This window comes from Nesoenas mayeri (assembly GCF_963082525.1).
Source record: "Nesoenas mayeri genome assembly, chromosome: 2".
Lineage (NCBI taxonomy): Eukaryota > Metazoa > Chordata > Aves > Columbiformes > Columbidae > Nesoenas > Nesoenas mayeri.
The window spans coordinates 60,039,883-60,063,592 of record NC_137543.1 but is presented as its reverse complement, the minus strand read 5'-3'; the positions used below and the strand labels follow the sequence as shown (position 1 = coordinate 60,063,592).

General features: G+C 36.3%; 1 protein-coding gene across 1 annotated transcript in view; it reads right to left on the bottom strand.

The window, feature by feature from the left end:
- Positions 1-11,638: 11,638 nt before the first annotated feature.
- DOK6 (docking protein 6) overlaps positions 11,639-23,710 on the bottom strand; it is a gene marked incomplete at both ends in the record, with an annotated part of 244,232 nt that continues 232,160 nt past the window's right edge. The window contains one exon of the mRNA XM_080338878.1: positions 11,639-11,778. Within this exon, the coding sequence (XP_080195004.1) occupies positions 11,639-11,778 (140 nt within the window). The remainder of the gene's footprint in view (positions 11,779-23,710) is intronic.

The following is a 23,710-nucleotide window of genomic DNA, read 5'->3' as shown; positions in this document are numbered from 1 at the left end:
ACCGCTGCCTGGGCTGCTTTGGCTGGACAGTCAGCGTGGTCCAGGTTACACCAGGTGTATCTGTAGTGTATCCTTTGTTTCATATAAAAAGATTATTTGTTCTTATGCAATTTAAATATTTTTACACAATAGGTGTACTATGAAGTAAGAATTTCAGAACAGCTGTGGTACGTCAAATGGAGATGCATATTTTGGTCTGAGAAATCTACCTGTCTGAGAAGCCTATGTGGCAGGATGAGAAAGAAAATGTGCTCCATGTTGTCTACATCCATGATTTTTGCATCTCAAATTGAGAGCCCTATAGAATAATAAGTATTTTCCACACAGGAGGTGTTATTTTGCTGCTGGGCAAACAGTACTATTCAGCTGACAAAAGCAAATTTGTCAGGGATCCTTGAACCTACATTTAAAAGTATTAACAGGAGCTTGCTATCTGACAGCTGTGTGGTTTTACACCATAGTTATTTCAGTGCTTTATATTTGGGGACAGAATAGAAGTGTAGCCCCTGTTCCCCTCCCCGCTTCCTTCCCTCTCCTCCTCCCACTCCATGCCCAGTAGAAAACACCATGAGAACTCTGTCTTTGTCAGGATATATTTAATAATAATTTATTATAAGGTTTAGTTGCACAAAAAATAAATGAGAACATGTAAGATACATGAATAAATGATGCAAAGCAGAAAAAAGCTGAGAACTTTTACAAAACAATACACATACAAAGGTAGTTGTATATGTGCATATGTATATATTCTGTTGAAACCTACAGAAGAAACCACAGAGAAATTGAACAAACAGACAAAAAAAAAAATCCTTAAACAAACAGAACTAGAAGGCAGACCTGAGAATTAGGATCTATGCATCTTTTGGCCTTTCACAAACCCGCTGTATTACTAAGGTTGAGATCCCAGTAGATGAAGGTGCTACCATGACAGCTGATAACCTCATGTCTGAACACTCCAAACTGTGTGCCTGGCCCACAAATGCTTGATTCCTCTTTTCTCTTGAAGCATTAATAAAAGTTTTGCTGAATATGTTTTCTTTTTTTCTTTTGGAAAGGGTTTTGGGTGGAGGCATCATGAGTCTGTTTGCAGATCAGTGACCAGTTCCACTTGGCCGGCTAGGAAGGAGCATCAACAACCTGACAGCACATTTTGCGTAGCCTTCTCTAATGGAAAGTTTTCTTCACGTGCACAGGGCAACAAGAGCCTAGGTTCTTCTGAGAATAATGTGGACACAAAGCTTCTATGAACTAATTGAGCAGTAACAGTGTCAGGTGGTTATCCTACACCTCAGTTAAAAATCTAAAATCCTAAACCAAAGTGTCCTTGCATCTAGCACTGAAGACTTAAACTGTTTACAATGTCATATACCATTAGAAGACATCTCATTTTGGTTTTGTGTACTCCTGAACAAGGACACATACACATAGCAAGGGCTATTTTTTTCTTTCACTTACTGAAGGTTTTCAGATGTATAAATTCTTGCATATGAAGTTGATGAGGCTACACAGAACTGTACTTTTAATAAGCTCGTTTATTTCCTGAGTTATCAAATGTCATAGCAGGTAATTCTAAGTTGTGCACAGCATTACAAATAAAACTTTGTATCTTCAGGTTGTTTCTTTGATGATCCCATTTATATTAAAATACCAAAATGATAATATAATGAATTAGATTACACTGAAGTTCTCAGTTAGAACTCTGATACAGAAATATCCTTAAGCTGAGAAGCTGGTATTGTTTCACTGCTTGTAGAGACAGTTAAAATACATCCCTACTTTACTGAGGGTAGAAAAGAAGGAGAGGTTGAGGTTAAGTACCTGGAATACCAGATTGTTTTGATTGTTTCTGGTAATGCCCTTATTTCTTGCCTCTCTTGGTACTTTTAGCTCATCTTTTCAAAATAATTGCTTATTTTTGAGATTTGAGGAAGAAAAAAAGAAAAATCTGTACTCCACATCTTTGCATCTTTTTTTTTTTGATTCAAATTCCATATACATATTACTTTTACCATGATAGTCTACAGGGAAAATCACATCACACGTAGCATAATAAGAACAATATATTTTTTTTTTCAAAAAAGCAAACTCAAAACTACAGCTTCATTTTTGTACCATGGTAATTTCAGTGAACAGCAGCTGAACATGAGACTGATATAAATGAAAACCAAAAAAAAAAAAAACCAACAAAACCCCCCCACAACACTTATCAGTATTCTCATTGAATTAAAAACCAGTCAGCTACCCGTGAGAGAAACTTCTAGAAGAACAATCTGAGGTGCAATACTGTGTAACTGAAAAATGAATCTATGAGATTTTAAGAAAAGTAAACACAGATTTATTTTCCGTAATAATAAAATTAATCATTCATGCTGTGTCAAAAAGGTAGCTGTTTAAGTCCTATGTTCAAAGGGAAATTCCATGATTAATGGTACTATTAAGTCTATAAAGGGCATAAACTCACATGTCTTAAAAAAGAAATTAGAGAAAAGAAATATTTGTAGTCAGTCTTTGTTGGGACTTCTGAATGTAGGAGACGCAGTCATCAGAATTTGGATCATAAGGGTGAATATGAAAATCACTGTCTATGAAAGAAGGTGAAAGTTAGAAAAGTAACATAGACAATCTGTTATTTTCTTTATTCACCTCAGATATGTTCCTTTACCTTAAAAAGCTTGTCTGAATCTATAATATGTTCATGGTATTGCTCATTCTTCTTGTCTTCTGCTCTCCCTTGGCTGTGCATGTTGAGGTAAAACAATGTTTCTGTGAGGAAACAGCCTGCTTTAAAGGTTGGACTCACTAAGGAACACAAGAAGCTGGGCTCCTCCAAAGCCCCATTCTAGGCAGGATGGTTCAGCACTTAACCCTCTTTCTGACCTCCAGGCATCTTTTCTGTTAGGCATATACATTTTTTCAAGAACACACAGAAATAGTTTGTTCTAACTCTGCTGTGCAATTTACTAATCTACTGACAATCCAGGCCTTATCCCAGAACCAGAGAAAAGGAGGAGACCAAGGCAACAAATCAGGCAGAATAGTTGAATATAGATGCTAACAGCATTTGTTAGTTTGATGACAAGTGGATTCTAGCTTACTCCTGAGAGATCCAAACAAGAAACCTTCAGAAAAAGAACAGGTTTCAGAGGACTGATATCACTATCAAATTAATTTCTAGGGTGTGTTTTTTTTTTTTTTTTTTTTTTTTTTAAATCACAAACATATCTGGGAACCAGGTCTGATTTTTTTTTCTTTTAATCTTGTCTGCATCATGCTCCTCTAAACCTTCTTTATTATTGAACTATGCACAAGTTCAAATCAATGGTATTTATTTACAGTAGCTGAAACTGCCTCAGTGAGTACTCCCCAATGCAAGTGAAAGAAGACTTATTTCCTTTAAAGTCTAGATGTTCAAGAAGAGTTAATCCTCTAAATGGCTTTGCAAGTCTGACACCAAGGGCTAGTTCCAAAACCAGCCCTGCCTGTCTAGAAGATAGGTACTAAAATACTTTTTTAGCATGTGAACCCCAGCGGTAGAAACCATATATCAGGTTCTCGGACTGTATTATTTAAGGTGGAAGTAAGGCAACTCAACATTTCCAACACTCACACATTCCTGGGGAACTGTTTTGGGCAAGAGCACAAGATGCCTCCATTGCCATGCCTCGCTGGGATGTGGTGTCAGGGTATGTGTGAGCTCAAGGTGGCCACTGTTCCTTTGACAACCAGTGCGAAGGGTTCCACCCTGAGGCTGTGGTCTTCAAAACACTAAGTTGAACTAGGCTTTTTCTCTTTCACATGAAATGCAGGCTGTTTCTGCCACCACAGTCAGTTCATCCAGCATCCCACTGGCCAAATCAGCCAGGAAATTGAAGACCTTGGCCCAGTTATCCTCCAGTCTGCATCAGATGCAGCCCCATCTCCACTGCCCTTTCTAGGCTTTCCCTTGAAGATGGGCTTCTGTACAGAAACAACTCATGTTGTAAGGACTAAGGAGTGGGCCTGCAGGGCTTGGTAGGGCACTCCTCCAGCAAGAGTGTACTTGTTTCTGCTCTTGCCCATAGCTTTTTTGTTTGTTTGTTTGTTCTCTTCTAAGAGTAAAATGTGTTAAGATTAATGAGAATAATACGAGCATCTGCATAGCCAGAAGATAAATGTGATGAGTTTGAGAACACTTCCTTTAAAATAAGAAAGCCTGGGGATCTTCAACAGCCTCACCTGTGGAAGCTCAGGACTACTGGAGCAGGCTGCCAACGTGCCACAGGACTCTGCCACTGCTCTGACTCATTTCTTGACCCCAACTAGGCTTGAGTTACAAAGCTGCAGATTTACCTTACTATCTATGTTGGAGTCTTGCAGTTAAATATCCCTACATATAACTCAGGACATAATGTTCAAGGTAGAAATACCAAAGGAAATGTACTAAGTTATCAATGGAAAGTTTCAAAAAATATGTTTATTACTTCCACACTATCCATATTGTTAGGTGGTATAATTAGATAAAATAACTAATATGAATTACTAGTCACGGCTGAGATAATTCTAACCTTGTGCTTACTTAAAAAGATAATTGTATAGTTTTTAGAAAACAAAAAGTCTCAGTGATTCTAGAAGTTATTTAACACATTTCTTAAAAATTTATTTAATTAGATTATTACACTAAATAATTCATTTGTAGTATTAACAAGATTTAAGTGATCAACAGCATAGCATACTAAGATATAGCCAAATAAATACACAATATCTTTCCTTTTTTCTTTTTTTTCCAATACCTTTCTCCATTTATGTTTATGTCTGTATGTATATTTGAAGACAGAAATGTATGTTATGAATATTTATATGTCTTAAAATTACTCTCTGTTAATACATTTTTTTTTCTCTGAAATAAAACTTTCTGAAGCAGACAATTACTATTTTCTTTTAAATTTCCATAATTTACCCAACAATGGTAGTACAGGAGGAACTTTCTCACAGACCTATGTCAGATAATTTTGTAATTAGAAGCATAAAGGCTGAGCACCTATGTATGTATTTTTATGCCTCATAAATGCAGATGTTGCTTCTATTACCCAGAACTGATCAGCTCTGAAATATTCTAAATCATATTTTTAGCAATATCTGACTATAGTAAGATCCACAAAGTTGTGTGATAACAATTGTAATGCATGGTGCAAAACACTACTTTTAAAGCATCTATATTGCATAATGCATGCTAGCTGGGCTGGTACTTGGTTCTTCCAGTCAGAGTAGGGAAAATGAGCCCAGCGTTCCTGAGTCCATTTATACAGAGTAACTTAGAGCTGTGAGTTGGATTAAACACAACATATTGTTCCCAGTTTCTGATAAAGTCAGATGACGTTGAATGCTCCGGGAAACTGTTTTGCACTCACCATGACCCATTGCTATGTGCTCGAATTCTCCTGATCTTTTCAAAGATTACAGAGTATTTTTTTATTTTTGTTGATTTCTTACCCTATTTTCATTTCCTTTTCTTTTTCAAAACCTTGTCTGTCTACAACAATGTTTTTCAAAGAAGTAAAAAGAAATAAAAGGTGAGCATGTGCCATATTTTGGCAGGAAATTGTAATACTTTTTTTCTGCACTGTCCTTGTAGCCATCTTAAATCAGTATGACTTACAAAATGCAGTTCTGGAAAACAAATATCTCCAGTCACAGCCTGTTATCTATGGAGAGTCAGGAAATGAAACAATTAGCATCAACAAGGACAGCTTTATTTTACATCATTTATTCTGTTTCAGCTATAGGAGCAGCAATGAGAATAAATGTTTAACTGCAACCTTTATTTTTGTTACTGGTGTGGAATTGCCAAGACAGCTGATTAATTTTGTGCTATTTGCTCTGACTATTACAGTCTTGCTATCATACAATTTTAAAAAAGATTGAGAACAACATGTAGCTTATATTAAAAATGAGGGTTAACTTCATTCATGTCAAATAATGTTACAGGAAAAAACATACTGAAAAATGTATCCATTCACTTGGCAATCCCAGGATTTTAAGAGAATCTGCTAAATCTATTTAACCTCATGAGGATTTCTGTAGTGACAGAAAAAAAAACCCAGAATGAAATCCATTCTTTAAGAGTTTCAGTGTGAGATTTAAAAAGATTAACTCTTTCATCTTTGAGAGCATACTAGATTCTGAGCTTTCATTTAGTTAAAAGGGAAACATTTTCTCCATTACAACTTGCGATACTCATAACAATATTGACATTTTAAAATACTTTAATCATAATTAATCATACTTAAGCCTCAGTTACTTTCATATCTGTTTTAGCCATATCCATAAAAATTTGTTAAGCTGCATATGCATGAAAAGATGACAAAAAATGTCTTTGGAAAGTGAAAATTCCATTTTCAGTAATAAAACCTGTTCAGCTGTGGATTTTGACAATCAGGTTCCTGAGTGTAACGCCATTTAGATAACTGCTGCATACACAGCACCTTCACTTAGCACCTTCTACTATCTCATAAGGACCTGGACAGAGAGACAAACTTCTTGTTGTAACAGGTTAGTCAATATTCCTTAGACTTTTCTTTCATTCCACAGTGTACCTGTACTTGTTTCCAATATAGTGCACCTTTTTAATGTAAAATCAAAAGTGAGAAACATTTATTTATAATATCAAGAACAAACATAGTTCACCTAATGGAGTGCAAGATTTTATATCTGCAGAATTCATATAGCCAACCTTATACCCTTTGATTTCAACGTTATACCACTACAATGCTGTTGCACAGTCATTATCTTCTACTTACAAAATGTAGGCAGGCACCTCCAGTTGTCGTGAAAAATATAAGATTCTAATATATAAAAGTTGTGTAACAAGTTGGTTTGGAAAGAGTGACAAATATTTGGATGATGTGTAGGAAAATGAAACTTTCCAGTGCTGTTGGATCTGCTTTTGTAATCAAACAGCAGCTTTTCACGCTTTCTCCACTGTCCACTCTACTCTGTGTGTGGATAAAAGCCACATTTATTCCTTTGCAGAAGGTATAAAAAGGAGATAAAATACACTGATATTAAACACTAAAAAAGAGATTAATTGCAACATCTTCCTCCTTCCATTTTAGGAAGAAACAGTTGTAAATAGTGCTGTATTTCATGCTAAAAAGCACAGCCATTCAAGAAACTTACATTGTCTCATGGAATACCACCCTGCAGTTTCCAGGTTACCAGATGAAAGCTAGTAAATGTGGCTGGTGAACTAAGTCTGAGTAGAGTTTTATTTGCTACAGGCTTATGTTTTTTTAGTTCTTGGACATGAAATATCTCAAAACCCACTGCTCTTCATAGTATTGTCTATTAGGCTAGAGAGCTGAATGAGTATGAAGTTTATTCCTTTTCTGATAAATGCAATACAGAGATCTGATTAATGCCCTTTATTTTTTTCCTCTTTGCGATGAACAGGTAAGGGTCTTCACAGACTGCCAGCACTTAACAGCTTCTCAGTAAATAAATGCCCAAAGGCATGATGTGGTCATATTATTGCTATAGAGAGCACTTTAAAAGAATTTTCACCTCAGATATTCAGTTTCAGCCCCTCCTCCAGCAAAGTCTTATTAGCTCAGAACAAGTCTTGATTAGAAATGTGTTTACTGATTTCCAACAGGATTTCCATTCATGTGTTGTGAAATGAAGTATTTTCCCAAAATGTCATGGTAGACTTTTGTCAAAACAAAAGAGAGATGTTGCTGTTGCTGTCTAACAAACTTCTTTGGTTTGTCAATACATTAGCTTTAGTTGCTAGCTTTAGGGGAAAACAAAACAAAACAACCCCAAGAAGGGAATTTCACATGGACCTGATAAATGTGAGGAGGTGGAATGAGAAAATAAAGCCTAAACATTTACTCAATAAGACAGTTAACTCCATGTTACAAGATATTCTTCTTTCTTTTTCCTTTACAGGCATTTTTTTTTTCCAAAGGAGTATACTCACAGATGATTTAAACTATCAATAATAAAATTTAGCTGTTTAAACAATGGGGCTACTCAAGTACCCTAGCACCATTTGATGATTTATTACCAATCTCCTTCAATTTCTCCTTTTCTGCACCAAGTGACTTGAAAATCAAAAGTACGAGCATGCACCAATCTATAATACTCACAATTAAGATATATTAGTAACTATACTTAGTAATGGCTGTGTGTTATTCGTTCACAGGAGTGAATATATTATTATCAAGGGTCATTCTTTAAAAATTTACATAATTGTTGCAGTTATATATTGATAACCAAAATGAAAGCAGTAGCCTTATGTTATTTTATCTGTTTTATAATGTACTAATGCTAAGTTCCATACCGGTTGCACCTTGTTACCACTGAAGACATTTTGTTGCCTTCCATCTCTTCACAGCTCATTAGCTAAAAAAAGAGCTTCTCCTGGGTCAGGAGCAGACTTATTATCTGTGTGCCTTGCACATGAAAAAAGCCGAGACTTGTACAGGGACTTATGGGGTCCCTGGGGCTATTTAAAGGCCCTTGTGGTCTCTAGGCAGGCAGCTCTACTATGTGTGCCAAAAGAGTTTTCCTTCTGGCGGAAGCACTAGGAGCTGTATAAAGTGGTCTCAGTGGGGAATCACTTAGATTATCGACAGGCATATGCCAGAAATTAAAGCAATTGTGTGAAAACAGAATTTTCTGGCAATCTGTTGGCCTAGTGCCTGCCTATTTCTCATGGAGCTTTTCTGAGGAACATTTCTGGAAGCTACATGTACAATCATGTACACACAAATGTTACAGTGTCATCTCATCTGCTGTTCTGGAGTGACACTGATGGCAACGTCCACAGGCTGCTGAATACTTTTGTGCTTCAGGTGCCCTGTTTTCTTAGCTGTGTTACAGTACACTGTGAGTCGTAACCTTGTTTTCAACTTTCAGTGTGGTTGTGTTTACTCTCTACAAGAAATAGGTTCCCAATAGGGTAGGTTTGGGTTTTTTTGGTTGTGTTCTCCAGCTTTGTCCTGGAGTTCAGTTTGCTGCCTATTGCTACAAGATGGGACTTCACAGATGTTTATAAATGTATGAGTTGAGAGGATAGTTGCGTTCTGTAATGAAAACAAAATATTTAGTAAAATACCTATACATGACCAATCTATACATGACCAATTCCCCCCCTTCGCCCCCCCCCCCTCCTTTTTTTTTTTGGTTGTTTTGTTTGGAAATAGCTTCTATGTTTTTATTAACTAGACAATATTCATGCACTGTATAGGAAGAAAAAACCATCTGTGACAGACAGCAACTGTTTCCCAGGAAATGGAAAGAGCACTCTATACAGATCTCATGCTTTTTGTCTAAAAACAGCTGAAGCACTAGCTTTAGGATTTAGATAGGTTCTTAAAGTATATGGGCACTGGAACTATAAAGGAGTTCTGATACTCTCCTGTTTTGCCTTTTCCCTACTTTTGGCCTATGTAGAATACGTAAGTAGTAAATGACTAGCATTCAAGTCATGGAGGAAAATAGTTACATGGACACAGCATAGAAATCTGCAGAACATATTCAAAACTTAATCTAAGGAATTTTAAAGAAAATATATGTGAAAGAATCACAGTTGCATAGGAATAAAAATAACTGGCCAGTTCCTCAAAAGGCGCCTATTTGGCAAAGCTGCACTGAATAATGGAATCACACCAGCAGACTATCTGTCCTTTTGTATCATATTGTCCATGTAATGTCTGCAAACTGGAAATTTTCCCAAAGCAAAATGTCAACTAAATTTATTTCTTAAATGAAAGGATGAATGAAGGTTCCTTGATGGGTACAGCTCAGAGAGCACCATAGGTACAGCTCCCTGACAGTGTGGGAGAGCAGTTTTTCATTTTAGCTCATCAAAATACTCTCTGCAGGGAGCTGTTCTATTCCTGAGTATGGCAGCACTGTGAGAAGGAAAAGAGGTAGTGAATGAGACAGGGAAAAAGAGGAAAAATAAATAAAGCTGATTGTGGTGGGGTAGAAGTGTTTCATTCAAGCGAATCATAAAGCTTTGCTATTCAGCAGCTGTTCACTGAGGTGTAGAAAGCTGTAAGCCTGCAAGGTCTCTTAGCCTGGAAAATGGTCGGAAAAAAGCCGGACATACTGTATCAGTAAATGTTCAATCAGAAGCAGAAGTTTCTTCTGTACTTTTTAATACACATACATATATGTACATATATAAAACAACCCAACAGCACTTTTTCAGTTAAATTATCATACATAAAACTGATTGTTTCATTGGAAAAGGGTCTATGTGTCTCCACCTTGATACACTTCCTCAACCTGTCCTGAGAAACTAATGAAATGAATCCCTCTGGCAATTATGGTAATAATTTCTCACTGTGAACAGAACACGAAGATGCTCATATCATAGCAAGAAGGAAGATTTTTCTCCCCACGCTTCCAAACATTTCAGGGCATCGTGAGAAATACATTAATATTCAATACCACTTACAAAAATCTAAATGTTCAGGATAGATAAAACTTGTTCCCCACCTACCGGTGTGCCTTCCAACACACCTACTACAGTTCATTTTTTAAAGACGTCTTCCAAAGACAGAAAATTTCCATTGAGATGTACGTATCCTCCTTTTCAAAGTAAAACAATGTTTGACACATGACCATACAAAATACAATGTGCATCTAAAACAGAAATTTGAGAAGGAAACAAAATCAAAGTAATGCTGACCAGAAAGACAAGACCAGGGTTCAGCTCTACTGTATCTGGCCCAGCCGTGGCACAGGTGGTCGCCAGCGGGGGATGCAACCTGTTTTTATTTATCTGAAGAACAGTTTTCCCACTCTTAAAAGTTAGGCTTGTAGGCATGGTTACTTAAATAATTTGCAAATAAGACGACTTTGCAGCAGTTCTGAGGATGAGACTGTGGTGCTAATATGAACATTCACAGCTCTCAAGGGCATCGTGAGAATTATGCTCCTATTAGAAAGGGATTAATTTGTGCCCCAGGAATTTAAAATGAGAGCCGTACCAGGCAATAACCTTACCTTAGCACATCAAAATCTATTCCCAACAAACCATATAGGCCTGCTACTTCAGTTGGCATCTGGCTTGAAAAACACCCGACCACCCTCTAGGGTAATGAGCAAACTGGCTTGGATCTGAAGGTGACCCCACAGTGCTGATGTTGCGTCTCGAATCAGCGACATTTCAGCGACTCCAGCAGGAATCAGTGGGTTGTGACGAGGACCTAAAAATGTTAGGGTGAAGATGGGCCAGCCTGCTGGTGGAGGCAGGTGGGAAGGCCCCGATATCAAATGCGACACCTGCATGGAGCCCCAGAACGGGCCTTGTCTGGTCATGTAGAAACCTTCACATCAACACAGTTTCATTTGTTTCCATCACTTTCTCACAACACGAACGCATACCCCTTCCAACCCTGCCCTCCCCCGCCCCCCTCCCACCTCCTTCCTGATGTATTGACAAAAGGAAGAGCAAAATAAATAAATAAAGACTTAGCCTCTGCTTCAGGGAAGCTGCCTCTCCAGGTTTCCACATTGGCGGTGACCTGGCTGGAGCTGGTAGGCATCAGTTTTCACGGCAGATGGTGGGTGCGGAGGGGGCCGGTGGCTCCCCAGCAGCAGGCTGCAGGCTGGACTGTCTCTCTCGGCTGGTCACCCCCGCCTGTCATTGCACCAGCCCCGAGCCGTAGCTGAAGGCGTAGCTGCTGGCCAGCGAGAGGGATGGCTGGTGCTCCTCACCCTGCTCCGAGGGGTAGCTGGGGAATGTCTGTGCCCGGGACACTTTCGCTGAGCCAAGGCTGTGACCTGCATTGTGGGGAGACATGGACACAAAGGATGTAACTGAGATTTAATTCAATTTAACTGAAGCCTTTTGCCATGGATGTGGGCTCCAGTGGGCTGGCTTCATACTGCCCCATGGTGCCAGGGTGCCCGGGGAGCAGACATGCCACATCAGGCCTTGCTGGGGCTGCAGAGGAGGGTTTTGCCCATCTCTGAGGCAGGAGCGAGTGATGGATAGTCACGGTCCCAAGCCTAACAGTGCTCAAGAAGAGACTGGACAACACCCTCAGACACATGGTGTGAACTGTGGGGTGGTCATATGCACGGACAGGAATTGGACTTGATGATCCTTGTGGGTCCCTTTCAGCCCAGGACATTCAGCAGAGGCAGAAGATCCCAGACCCAACTCAGGCATAATTTAGGGTATTTTTTTAAAAATTTTTAATTGCAGAATAATATATCTTTATATTTCCTACTCTATAAATCTCATGTATATTAGTTAAGTTCAAGCTGATGAAGAGCTAACACACTTCTTATTTATCTGAAGCACCACTTAAGTGGTGGAAGTAATGTCAGCTATTTTAAAGGGATTTGTCACACAAACCTGACTTCATGTATTGTCTTGAATAGACTGCCAGTTTGTCAGATAAACACAGAATTATAATTTCAAAATGAACTGGAGGTGGGATATGGCCACATGGCAGAACACTGGTTAGGAAGAAGATGTGTGAGATCTTTCCTCAAACAGGTTTGTGAAACTCACTTAATCATGGCTTGTTCATTCAAAACCAGCGAGATGAGAAACCATGTGCAAAAAGCCATTAAAAAGCCAATGACCAATCAAGATGACTCCTACGGTCTGATTCTGTATACCAATCATTTACCTATCTCAAAATTCCCTTTTGAAATTGAGATTTAATAGGTAACAAAAAGTTCCAAAGTGCACATCTTCATGCAGTATATGTTCTCAGTTTTTTTGGAACCTTATATTGAAGCCTGGATTTAAAATGGTTTTAGATAATGTTTTTTAAAATGTCTTTAATACATGTACTAGAAAAAAAAAATTACAAATTTTTATTTTTCCTTCAACCACAGAGCTATTAAAGAGCAGCTGTAACAAGGAGTTGAAAAATATTACATCAATCTATGGAAATAATAATAACAAAAAGAACAGAGGACATATTTGGTTCAAATGAAACGAGAAAGCTAATAGAGAATTTGTCAGTTTAGGAAAGAATGTCTCTATGCAATTTGTTTACTTTTGACATACTTTCTTTTAAAAACAATTAACTATATTATTATATCTAAATAAAATGAATCAAAAAATAACTGTGGTAAAATAATGAAATAGTCCAATGGTTCCAAGTTGGCTTAAGACTTCTAAGCAGCAAATTTACAAAACTTAAGGTTTTGTTCAGGTTTTTTTTTTAAAATTATTTTTTTAATTTAGTATGCCCATACTGGAAATTCTAAATAGTAATTGATTTTTAAATTTACATTGCTAGTAAATAATATTTTAATACTGCTGATCAGCCTTATGGTCTTAGGTATGCAGCAACTCCACAGTAACGCTTTATGTCATCAATAAGGAATCTAAAGATACAGGAAAAGTTTGGGCAGTAAAGAATTTAAGCTTCACAGTTTTCTAAGGTTCTTGCTTCAATAGTATTTTCTGCATCATATTTAGGTCTTAAAAGGTGAAAAGAAAAAGAACAGTTTTTGTGGATTATGCAGCTCTTTGGTAACACAGCTGTTTTCAAGAATACAAAACTCACTTTTCTCTACAGTTATTCTGAAGTCAGCATAAGAGGAATTTGATGAACACACTCTTTGTGACCTGAAGACACCAGTAGACTTGGGGGAGTTTTTTCCTGCGGCTTACATATGATTTTTTTTTTTTTTTTCTGTTCTAGGACAAGACCTTGGGAAGATATTACTAAGCCTACGTCATCCTTTATTTAAATTTACTTTCAGAATCATAGAATGCAATGGAGCTGTAGTCCAAAGCAATTAGGTATGAATGATTCATCAAGATAATTTAATGTAACCTGGCAAATTACACCAAAATTAGATTTTTCCTGATCTTAATTATGTTGGAAGCAGAGGCAGTATACACAACAATCTTATTTCATGACATGGTGCTTATTTATAACAATTCTTTAGAGAAAAACCCAGTGGTTTCCTAGTAACAGCACTGATTGATGTACGTATAAGTAGATCGATCACAACTTCTAAGAGAAAACTTGCAGTACTCAGCTAAATGAAAAGAAAAAAAAAAAAACCAAAAAAAAAAAGACAAAAGAGATCCAGAGATGATAACCTTTAAAAGCTCCCTTCTTGAGATGTTTCTCTCTGTTTCGGATTCAGAATTCAAATTCTTAACCAGAAGGCAGGTGCCAAACCTTTTTCTTTTTTAAAAGAAAAAAAAGGTCATGCTTTTCTTTTCCAAGACAAGGATTCAAGGGACTCTCTTATCTGATACTCTTTGGTTAGAGCACTCAGCTATGATGTAGAAGTCCTGTGTTAAAATCCCCCTTTGCCTGTGGGTAAAGTTTGACATTGCACTTTCTGTAATGGAAAAGTCAGCTGAAGATGTTCCCTTTCTCCTCTCTGCCCGCACTGTTGTTCACTGTCCCTCAGTTGTGCCATTGTGATTGAAAGGCTGTTTTGCAGACTGAAGCACTTTGGTCGTCTGGTTTGCCAGAGCCCTATAAATTGTTGTACTGGCAGAGCCGAGGAGCAGGAACAAGCAGCCAAGGGTAGGACAGGGCAGGGTTTTTCTCAGACTGGCTTTGGTGCCAGATTGTTTGTTTGGGGAATCATGACCTGTGAGCGACATGCAACCAAGTGCAGGTGGCTGTTACCACCACCAGACTACTCGCTTCTCTGAAGCAGGATCACTTTTGAAACCCTGTGACTAAGCTTTTCCAATACAAGTGCATATTTTTGCAGTATAATGATTAAAAATTAATAGAACCAGAGACTCCCATGTTTCAGCTTCTGTTGCAGGCCTTTCAAGTACCTCATATTAGATAGTCATTAGGTAAAATAAAGAAGCAGACTTTTGCAGCTGCACAGAAAGCTTTCATCTGGGATTTAACCTCTGAAGAGATGACTTTACAAACAAAATGATGTTATTCTAACACAGTTTTACTTTTGTAGGTAATAATAATAAACTTGATTTTTGAAAATAAAATTTGGCATTTCCATTCCCAAGATTATGAACACAAAATTGAAGTCATTAAATTAAAGCCAATTGGATGTCTCTATTAGTATTATGTTTTGTACTTGGGAGTGCTCTGAGACTTCATGAAGACAAGAGCTCTTTGATTGCTATAGATGCTTCTATAAACATTTTAGAAAAACATGGTTGTTCAAAAGAAGTTTCTATGAATCAGTCAGTGCAAGCTAAGACCAAATAAAGTGAATCACTTGTTGCATTGTAAAGCAATTTTTTTCTGTTGAGAAACATTCACTGGAAAATTCTGTTGTTCACAATAAATAGAGCAGTCTGGAAACTGGTGAAACAGAGACAATGAGGTTTTCTCCACAAAGGATGGTGCAAGGAGGTGGAAAAACCCAATTAGCTAACAGATGTTTCAGGAACAAGATGTTAGTAAGAAGGAGTGAGTTGTATGTTGTTAACTCACACAAATCTCATCGGACATTAAATGCAGTCCTTCAGGCAGAAAAGTTCATGAAACTAGTACCAGCCTTTAATCTATATTTATGTCCTCTAAGGACTTTCTCAACAGCAGTGAAAGCTCCTGTTTATAGCAGGGGAGGCCTGCAGATTGTACTGAGGGTATGGTTTTAATGGGGAAACGTGTCTCAAGATGCTTCAACCTCTCATATTCTTTCTTTGCAGTATTTCTTTTAAAACACAGGACAGAACGGGAAAGGCACTCTAGCTACGCACTGACAGCCCACTAGGGAAAATGAAAAACTTCCTGCAAGAAAATAAATTATAATGACTGCTTATTTCAGATGGAAGCTTTTATTCTCTAACAGCTTTTGTTGCAAAGAAAGAGACTCCACATTTTATTCTGGATAAAGAAAATGTTCCTCAAAAACCCCTACTACGATCTCAAATCAGTTAAGTGGCTATTATTGCATGAAAAATGATACTTTCATTTACAGCAGAAAATAAATGATTGCTGTTATCCTATTTATAAATTGATACTGGTTAAAATTCTGCCAACTCTCTGTATTGAATATACAGTGTCTTCTATTGAGCTGTTGATGACAAAGCAGCTTTTCCTTTTCTGCTGTTAGATGACTGGAATAACTAAAGCAAAGTTTCATAGCAGGACAAACTGCTACAAAGTAAAACATTTATTTTGCAGTAATGATGCAGTTGGATTGGAAGGGAATTAATTGGTACAGCAATTATTATGTTGTCACTCACTAAAAGATGCAATGGAAGGGAGCAGATGGAAATGGAAAAATGGCATAAACTACATTATAGCATATTGATTTCCATATACTTATTGAAAGTAAAACTGTGGGTCTGTTTCAGTTCCAAATAAAGAAATACAAATTTTCCCTTGAATGTAACTACAGTTGGAATTGAAACTCCAGGGAACGCAGCTGTGCTCCAAGTATTTATCTTTCTGAAGGAAAAATGAATTATTAGGAAACATAATTTTGCGCAGATTTTTAATAAAATTATTAAGTTCATTTCTAAGAAATAATTTTGAATAAAAAAATTACATGTATCCTAAAACATATAGGAAATATATCAAGAGAATGAATGTAAAAAGTATCCTCCTAACATTCAAAAATATTTCACATTTATTCTCACTTAAGTAGCTTTTTTTTTTTTTTTTTTTTTTTGGCCAGCATCAAAATTAGTAATTGTCTGAGTAAAATATACTTGCTACAGAACCCTGTCACCTTGTCACTTTCCAGACTTGGAAGACTGTTATTTATCTTAGAAGTTTTTGGCATTGTCATCTAGTCCTTCTCTAGAAAAGAAGAAATTTACATGTGTATGCAGAAAATATTGCAGGACAGGCAGCTTAAAAACAGTAAATTTACAATATGTCAAATTTTTGAGTCTCAAGGAAAAAGATTTCAGCTTTCCAATTTTGGCACAAGAATGCTGAGGTTATATGAAGAATACATTTACATGTCAATATTTTGAAATAAAGAAAATGCATGTCCTTAGGACTTTGCAATAGAGATAGCGTTTCAATACCTAAAAATAATGTGAATTGCTTGTAAACATTATGTACAGAAAAAATGAATGTTATTTCACCAGTACCCCCACCTAAAATAGCAAATATTTAGAAGCAGTATCTTGAGTCACATAACTAGAACTAATATATTGACTAACGGTCAGGTTGGTTTAATTGCAATTGTGTTTCCAGACAGTGGTTTTAAATACTTGCTCTCCTATTGCACTTAGACTGTATATTACCTACTTAAGCTATCACAAGCTGATGCAGCTCCTGTGGTAGAAATATAAGAACATCAACCGCATCTTTCTCAAAGATGAATAGGTTTACCTTACCCTCTACTTTTAATTGATTATTCTTTTCCATTGGGGATTTTTTCAAGTGATGCATCTTGTTATCCTCAGTACCAGCTTTCTACGCCTATAAGAACATGCTACCTAACATCTCCACCTAGGAGATGGAAAAGAAGCTACTTGCACACATCTTACATTACCCAATAGTCTTTCCTCTTACTGCCCCCATTCCTGCAGCCAAAATATGACACTTATTTGGGAAAAGTAATCTATTTTACATATTTTGTCTCTTTGACTTGCGCTTTTCTATTTGTAATATGTAATTGTATGCCTGCATACCTGAACTACAGGGAGATTAAATAAAATAAATTATCTGAGCAGAATGGCATTTTTTTTTAGTCCTGAACCCTGAGCCAACACATGGATAAAGACAATAAACTTGTACTTAGCTTTCTGATGTTGTCTTCCATATACAGACTGCAGTGGTCCTTACAGAGACTAATTGATTTCATCTTTACAGCTTTTTACACTTGTGCCCATGTTGCAATATGAAACCAGCCTCCTCTCTCCCTCTGTTCTGAGCCCAGCTCCTTAACTATGCCAACATATAATCACATTCTCACTTAACACAAAATTAGGCTAATTTGCTTGAAAACAAACGTAATTTTCCAGACGAACACTCTCAGAAAAAAGGGTCTCTGACTTTGATTTCACAGATTCTGCAGAAGTGAAACTTTCTGCAGAGGTGAAACTTTCTGCAGAGATACTTTAAATATTTAGTTTATCAATTTTAAGGCATTTACCAGGGAACTCTGATCTATGCTAGCTCTGCATTGAGCAAGCAGTTGGGATTAATCAATTCCAGAGCCATATTCTAACTCAAACTATTCTCTGAAATGATGCAATACTTTATTTTCAGCCATTTTGCTTTATGAGAGAAAACAAACTACTTTGTTTTAAACCAGTTAAACAAAACTTTCAGCTGTTCTTCCTGACTGGCACACTCTATTAGGAGAGTTGCAGTTTTCTCTGAATCACTAAATAGTTGATACGATCTGTGTGTGTTAGAGAAGTGACTGTAGTCGAGGATTTTGTTTTGTAACAAAAGATACAGGCTTCACAGCCTTAAAGAAAAGCTTTTGAGAGTAAATGTGTGCAGTTTAATATTGAAATGTGCCAAAATATCAACCAGTTATTTAAGACTCTGAATGCAATCTTAAATTAGTGTCCTATCAAAGCTACCTGGTGAAGGCTGAGCGCTTCGTACCATGTGGCTGGCATCCTCAGACTATTTTGTCCATTCAACCACAGACTCAAGACAGAAACTAAAATAAAGCATTTCCATTTAAGTTGTAAAGTTCGTGTTTATTATGTGAATAATAACTTGGTTCCTAAACTTTAAGCATGTCCAAAGTAAAATAAAATTATTTCATTTACCAGAGATGTAAACAGAGACTAGGCATTTTTATACAGAATGCAGGTAGTTCCATTTTCCTATTCAAGCTCAAAACTTAATGAGCTTTTTAAACAAAAACTTCATGAAACAGAGACATTCCATGGTGGTAATACCAAAAAAAGAAAAATAAAATGGTAGAAGAGAAATTCCTGCAAGCAACAATTTCTTTCACTTCAAGGAACATTTACATCAGATAAGAATGCTGACAAATGATGACGGCAAAATGCAAGAAATAAGAAGAAAAGAATTCTCTAATCCTAAGTGCATATGGGAAAGGCTAAAGTGAGAGGAAGAGAAAACAGCTAAGGAAAACTCAGTAAGAAAATTATTTTTGCTTTTACAAGTACTTTGCAATGTGGGGACAGAACAAATCAACAAAAGGAAACATCCTGCTTTTGGAATAACTGAAAAACAGGAAGAATGTAAAGCTAGTGAAAGAAAAGAAAAAAAGCTGAAAGATAGACAAAATCGTGTAGGTTCAGTCACTTTGTCTCAAGTAATGATTTTCTGCTATAGTTAAGAAGGTAAACCCACACATTTTGCTGTCTTCTTTTGCTTTTGATTCCTGTGTAGAGCAGTAACTCATTATAAACGTCAACTATTGATATCTGTTCATAAATAGATTTCAAATATTATTTTCTTTTGCATCCTTGAAAACTAAACCTACCAGAGCTATTTAAAGTATGTAGTTATGTATGCAGTGTTATCATCTTAGTTTATGAATTTGTTAGCTCATTGTTTACTTTTCCCTTCCTCAAAATGTTTTAGTTGCATTTTTATTACAGCCAAACTAAATGTGCAGTCGAACACAGATCTTATCAAATACCTTGTTAAAAAAAATCAACACCCAAATCTGTTACTAATTTAGCATGAAGCACCTTACTAAAAAATGCAATGCAAAAATGCAAATTTATACATTGCATATCACTTTGATGGTATGGAATATCTCACTGTTAAATATTTATTGCATTTCAAATCATGTTGACATTTCCCCTTGGATGCACTGTTCCGCAAAACACCATGGAGCCTCATGCAATTGTGGTGGTATTACAGAGGTGAAGTGAAATAGTGAATTTCTAATTTTGTATTAGAATATCTAAAAGAAAATGAAGGAAAAAATACATTGACAAAAAGTGTATAATGTGGATATAGTATACTGCCGTTGAAATGGTGTGCTACTGGAGGCTGATCAGTAAGGTTCAATCTTGTTGCTGTTATAATTCCGCTGATCTTTAGTGTGGCCAATATTTCCTGGCCTGGTAGTATTTTCATTATAAACACTTCATTCACAAAGACTTATAACTAGCCTGTAAAGAAATTACCATAAAATGAAACTCAGCATATGAGGTCTGAAGCCAGAGAACAAATTTGGTCTGACAGGATAGAGGCAATATGTTTTTCACCACATTTTAGTGTAAGTAAACTACAGCTTTGATTGGAAAAGAAATAAAAAGAAAAAAATTTGCAGGCGTTATAGTTTACATTGTTTGACATAGGGAAAAATGGGGACAAAGGTTTTATGCCACCCCAAGTGGATAGCTATTCTACAAATATTAATTTTAAAAGACAATTTTATCACAGGAGTATAATATGAGAAGTAAGCACATATAAAATATAAAGCCTAAGACATTCAGGGTGAGTGTGGCGATACAGCTGAGCCTGCCATTTGGCAGTCCCAGGCAGTTTCTTCACACACCTGAAGTGTCAGAGAAATAGCGAGATAAATTGTAACGAAAATAACCCTTATCAAAAACAAACAAAGCAACCAACAAATAAAAAAGCAAACCAAAATCCAAAACATGTTTTACACCTATTTGATGTTCAGTGTGGAGTCAGATGTGTTCCACCTCCAGGCTGTTCAAGAAAAAGGTGGGAATGCCCAGCTATTCAAAATAGTTCTGAGGTCTAATAGGACCACTAATTTTAGCATTAGCAGTGTCTTCGATCACCTCAGCAAATTGTTGCACTGCAGTCTCAGTCCCTTTTCAGCTCTGCCAGTTCTCCTCATATCACAAAAGCAGCAAAATTCATCATCTGTTTTGATCACACACTTCTACCCCTGTTACAGAACTCAGAATCATCCCATTGCTGTACTTCCCGATAGGTATTTAAAGTCAAAGTGATGTTCACATTGTAGGCAATGTCCTTCAATGACTGGAAAAATTCCAAGACTCCGGTAAATCGTCTTTCATTTAAGGAACATTGTATTTATGGCGTAACATGGGGAATTAGTCTTGCTTATGTGTATCTTGCTGGGAAGAGAAGGAGGAGGGTGATGTGGGAGGTAAAAATGTAGTTCCCAGTTTAAAAAAATGAGTTATTTATACCAAGTAAAGATTTTCCATGATTTCTTTTTCCTGTCACCAATGAACATACCTCAGAAAAGATAATAGATCTCACATTAGTATACAAAAGGATGAAACACAGCTTTTAGAAGTTCTACCTTTCAAAACCTGTTCTATTTTTTATCTATGCATTGAAAGCATTTATTAGACCATTTGTTATTCAGATTTAAGCTTTCTATGAAATAGTCCTTGGAAATATTCTTTAGAGGGCCTTAACGTTATTTCAGGCTACAACCAGACAGTAATAGCAGAGCCCATATAAAAGTGAAAATATGGCATTAGCTGATAATTAGCTCTCTGGCAATGATTAAGAAGCTTTCTCAAACACTTGAAGACAGGAAGACACATCTTTCCAGCAGCTGTAAAGAAGAAAGGACTTACTTTTTTTTTTTTTTTTTTTTTTTTTTTTTTTTTTTTAATTTTAAACCAATTTGAAACTATAGGCTTGTCTTAATAAGACTTGAGACTGCAGGCATTTTATCTCAACTTTATTTAAAAATTACTTCTCCTTTATACTTGCTCAGAACAACTTAGAAGGATAGGCTGAATTAATGAAAAACTGTAACTGCAAATTTAGGATTGCTTTGACACCTTCCCATTAAAATAACACAGACAATCTGCTGAATGTTTGTAAATTAAAGATGTTTAATTGGTGCTAAGCAAATGAAAGCATGAGGATAGCTAATTGTAAAGTTAGAAAAGTATCAGAGAGATATGCTTTCCTCTCGTGGTGAAATCATAAAAAAGTGTGTTTAAAAACTCTCCTGCATGCATCTTAGCAGCAAAAGCTCATCTTATACACTTCTGAAAGTAGAAAAGCAGCAGAGAGTTTTGAAAAGGATTAGTAAACCAAGTAAACTTGTACACACAAGAGAGAATCTTTCAGTTTAAATAACAGCATCATTATGTCTATAATGTCTGTTTGTAAAATGAAGTTGTAAAGTTCTACCAGAAAAGTAACCAGTTATGTTCTTCTAGTAAAGAATTTTGTAGGCCACTATTGTATTCCTACTGTAATTTTGGATTTTCAGTTTATTTTATAGAGTGGAAACTTAAGCTGAGATTGAAAAGATTGACTAGAACATACTAGTAGTTTTTATATTTCTAAAAATTTAAGTTTTGGATATTTCTCAGTCATTATTCCATCTGCTTCAAGGAGACGTCTTGAATATTTTCTGAAGAATAACAATTTAATGTTTCCTTTAGTTTCACAAGATTTAGTTCACATTTCTCACACTTAGCAGTTTATTCAGGATAACCCAGGCATGATTCACCAAAACAGAAATAAAAACCCTTGCCTACCTAAAATAGATAGGTTATCATAGTAGAAAAATTCATCTTCAATAAGAGAATTTGAGATCCATTTGTAAAAATTATGTAACTAGAGCAAGCTTGGAATAAGTATCTTACTGGATCCCATCCAGAGCTAGCCTAATAGACTTGTTGATAACTGCTGACATGGTAACAGTGACCATTCTCAGACAGTGGTATTTAACTGAAGATCTTCCCATCTCCTTGCTCTGTTCAGTGTCCAGAATTATTTTTTTCCATGAATAAAGATTATGTTTAAAAGTTAATTAGTTGTGGCTGTTAAACACTTATCTTTAGTCAGCCAAGTCTTCTCTTGAGATAAATTGATATGCATTGATCTGAATTGGAAATCAAATCCTACAATTTTCAGATGAGGAACACACACACTGTACACTAGAAGTACAGAAATGGATTTTCTGATAGATGATTAAGGTATATACTGAGTTTGAAAAATTCTGTAACTATTAAGAAACTGTATAAACCTAATTTGGGTGGCAGATACATCAGATCTCCTGCATGTTTCCTTGCTTTCTTTTGAGACATTTGGTAGTAGCCATTGCAGGCTGCAGAACAGTTTATTAGGTGGATGTAGGTCCAGCAGGATGTAGGAACCCAGCAGGAAAGTTCCCAGGTTCCTTCTCAAAGCCTGGCTTCTGTGCAGCCACTGAAGGTGCTGGGAACAAAGGAAAGGTTTCTATCTGTATTGAGCATAATAGCACTTTTGTTCTTCTGTTCTTTGCAGAGATTACATACATAAAATATGTGGAAATAAGGCAGTTCACAGAGGCTAAACAAATTATTTTCCTCTATAACTTATTCTCTAAAATAAAGAAGTTCATTGATTTTAGATTATAGAACTTTAATTGGAATAAAATAGATGCCTAAAACATTAATGAAGCACTCAGGAAAGTTAATCCATTTTTCATGACTCTATAAATAATTTCTTCTAGCTGTAAAAACCTTCAATTACCCACTAGGAAATAAAAAACAATGCTGTTATTCACTGAGGGATGCAAGTGATTTTCTTTTCCTTTTTTCTTCCTTTTTTTTTTTTTTTTCCCTGAAAGGGAATTCACTGTGATTCAGTGTGAACAAGCTGTCACTTGCATCCAACTTCAGTAAAGCTGGAGGAAATGAGCAGAGGTAAATCTTGAAAAGGTGTGTCAAACTGTTTGATCTGCTTGTGTCTGGAGACAGGAGGCGTCCCTTTTTCTTTATTGTCTTGGCTGACGGAAGAAACATCTTAAGCCAAAGCACTTAGTTCCTTCCCCCCAAGCAAATAAGCAAATAGATAAATAAATAGAATACCTAAACCAACAGTAATATTAAGACACACTGAAATTGCCACCAACGTGTCTTCTCACTGGAAAT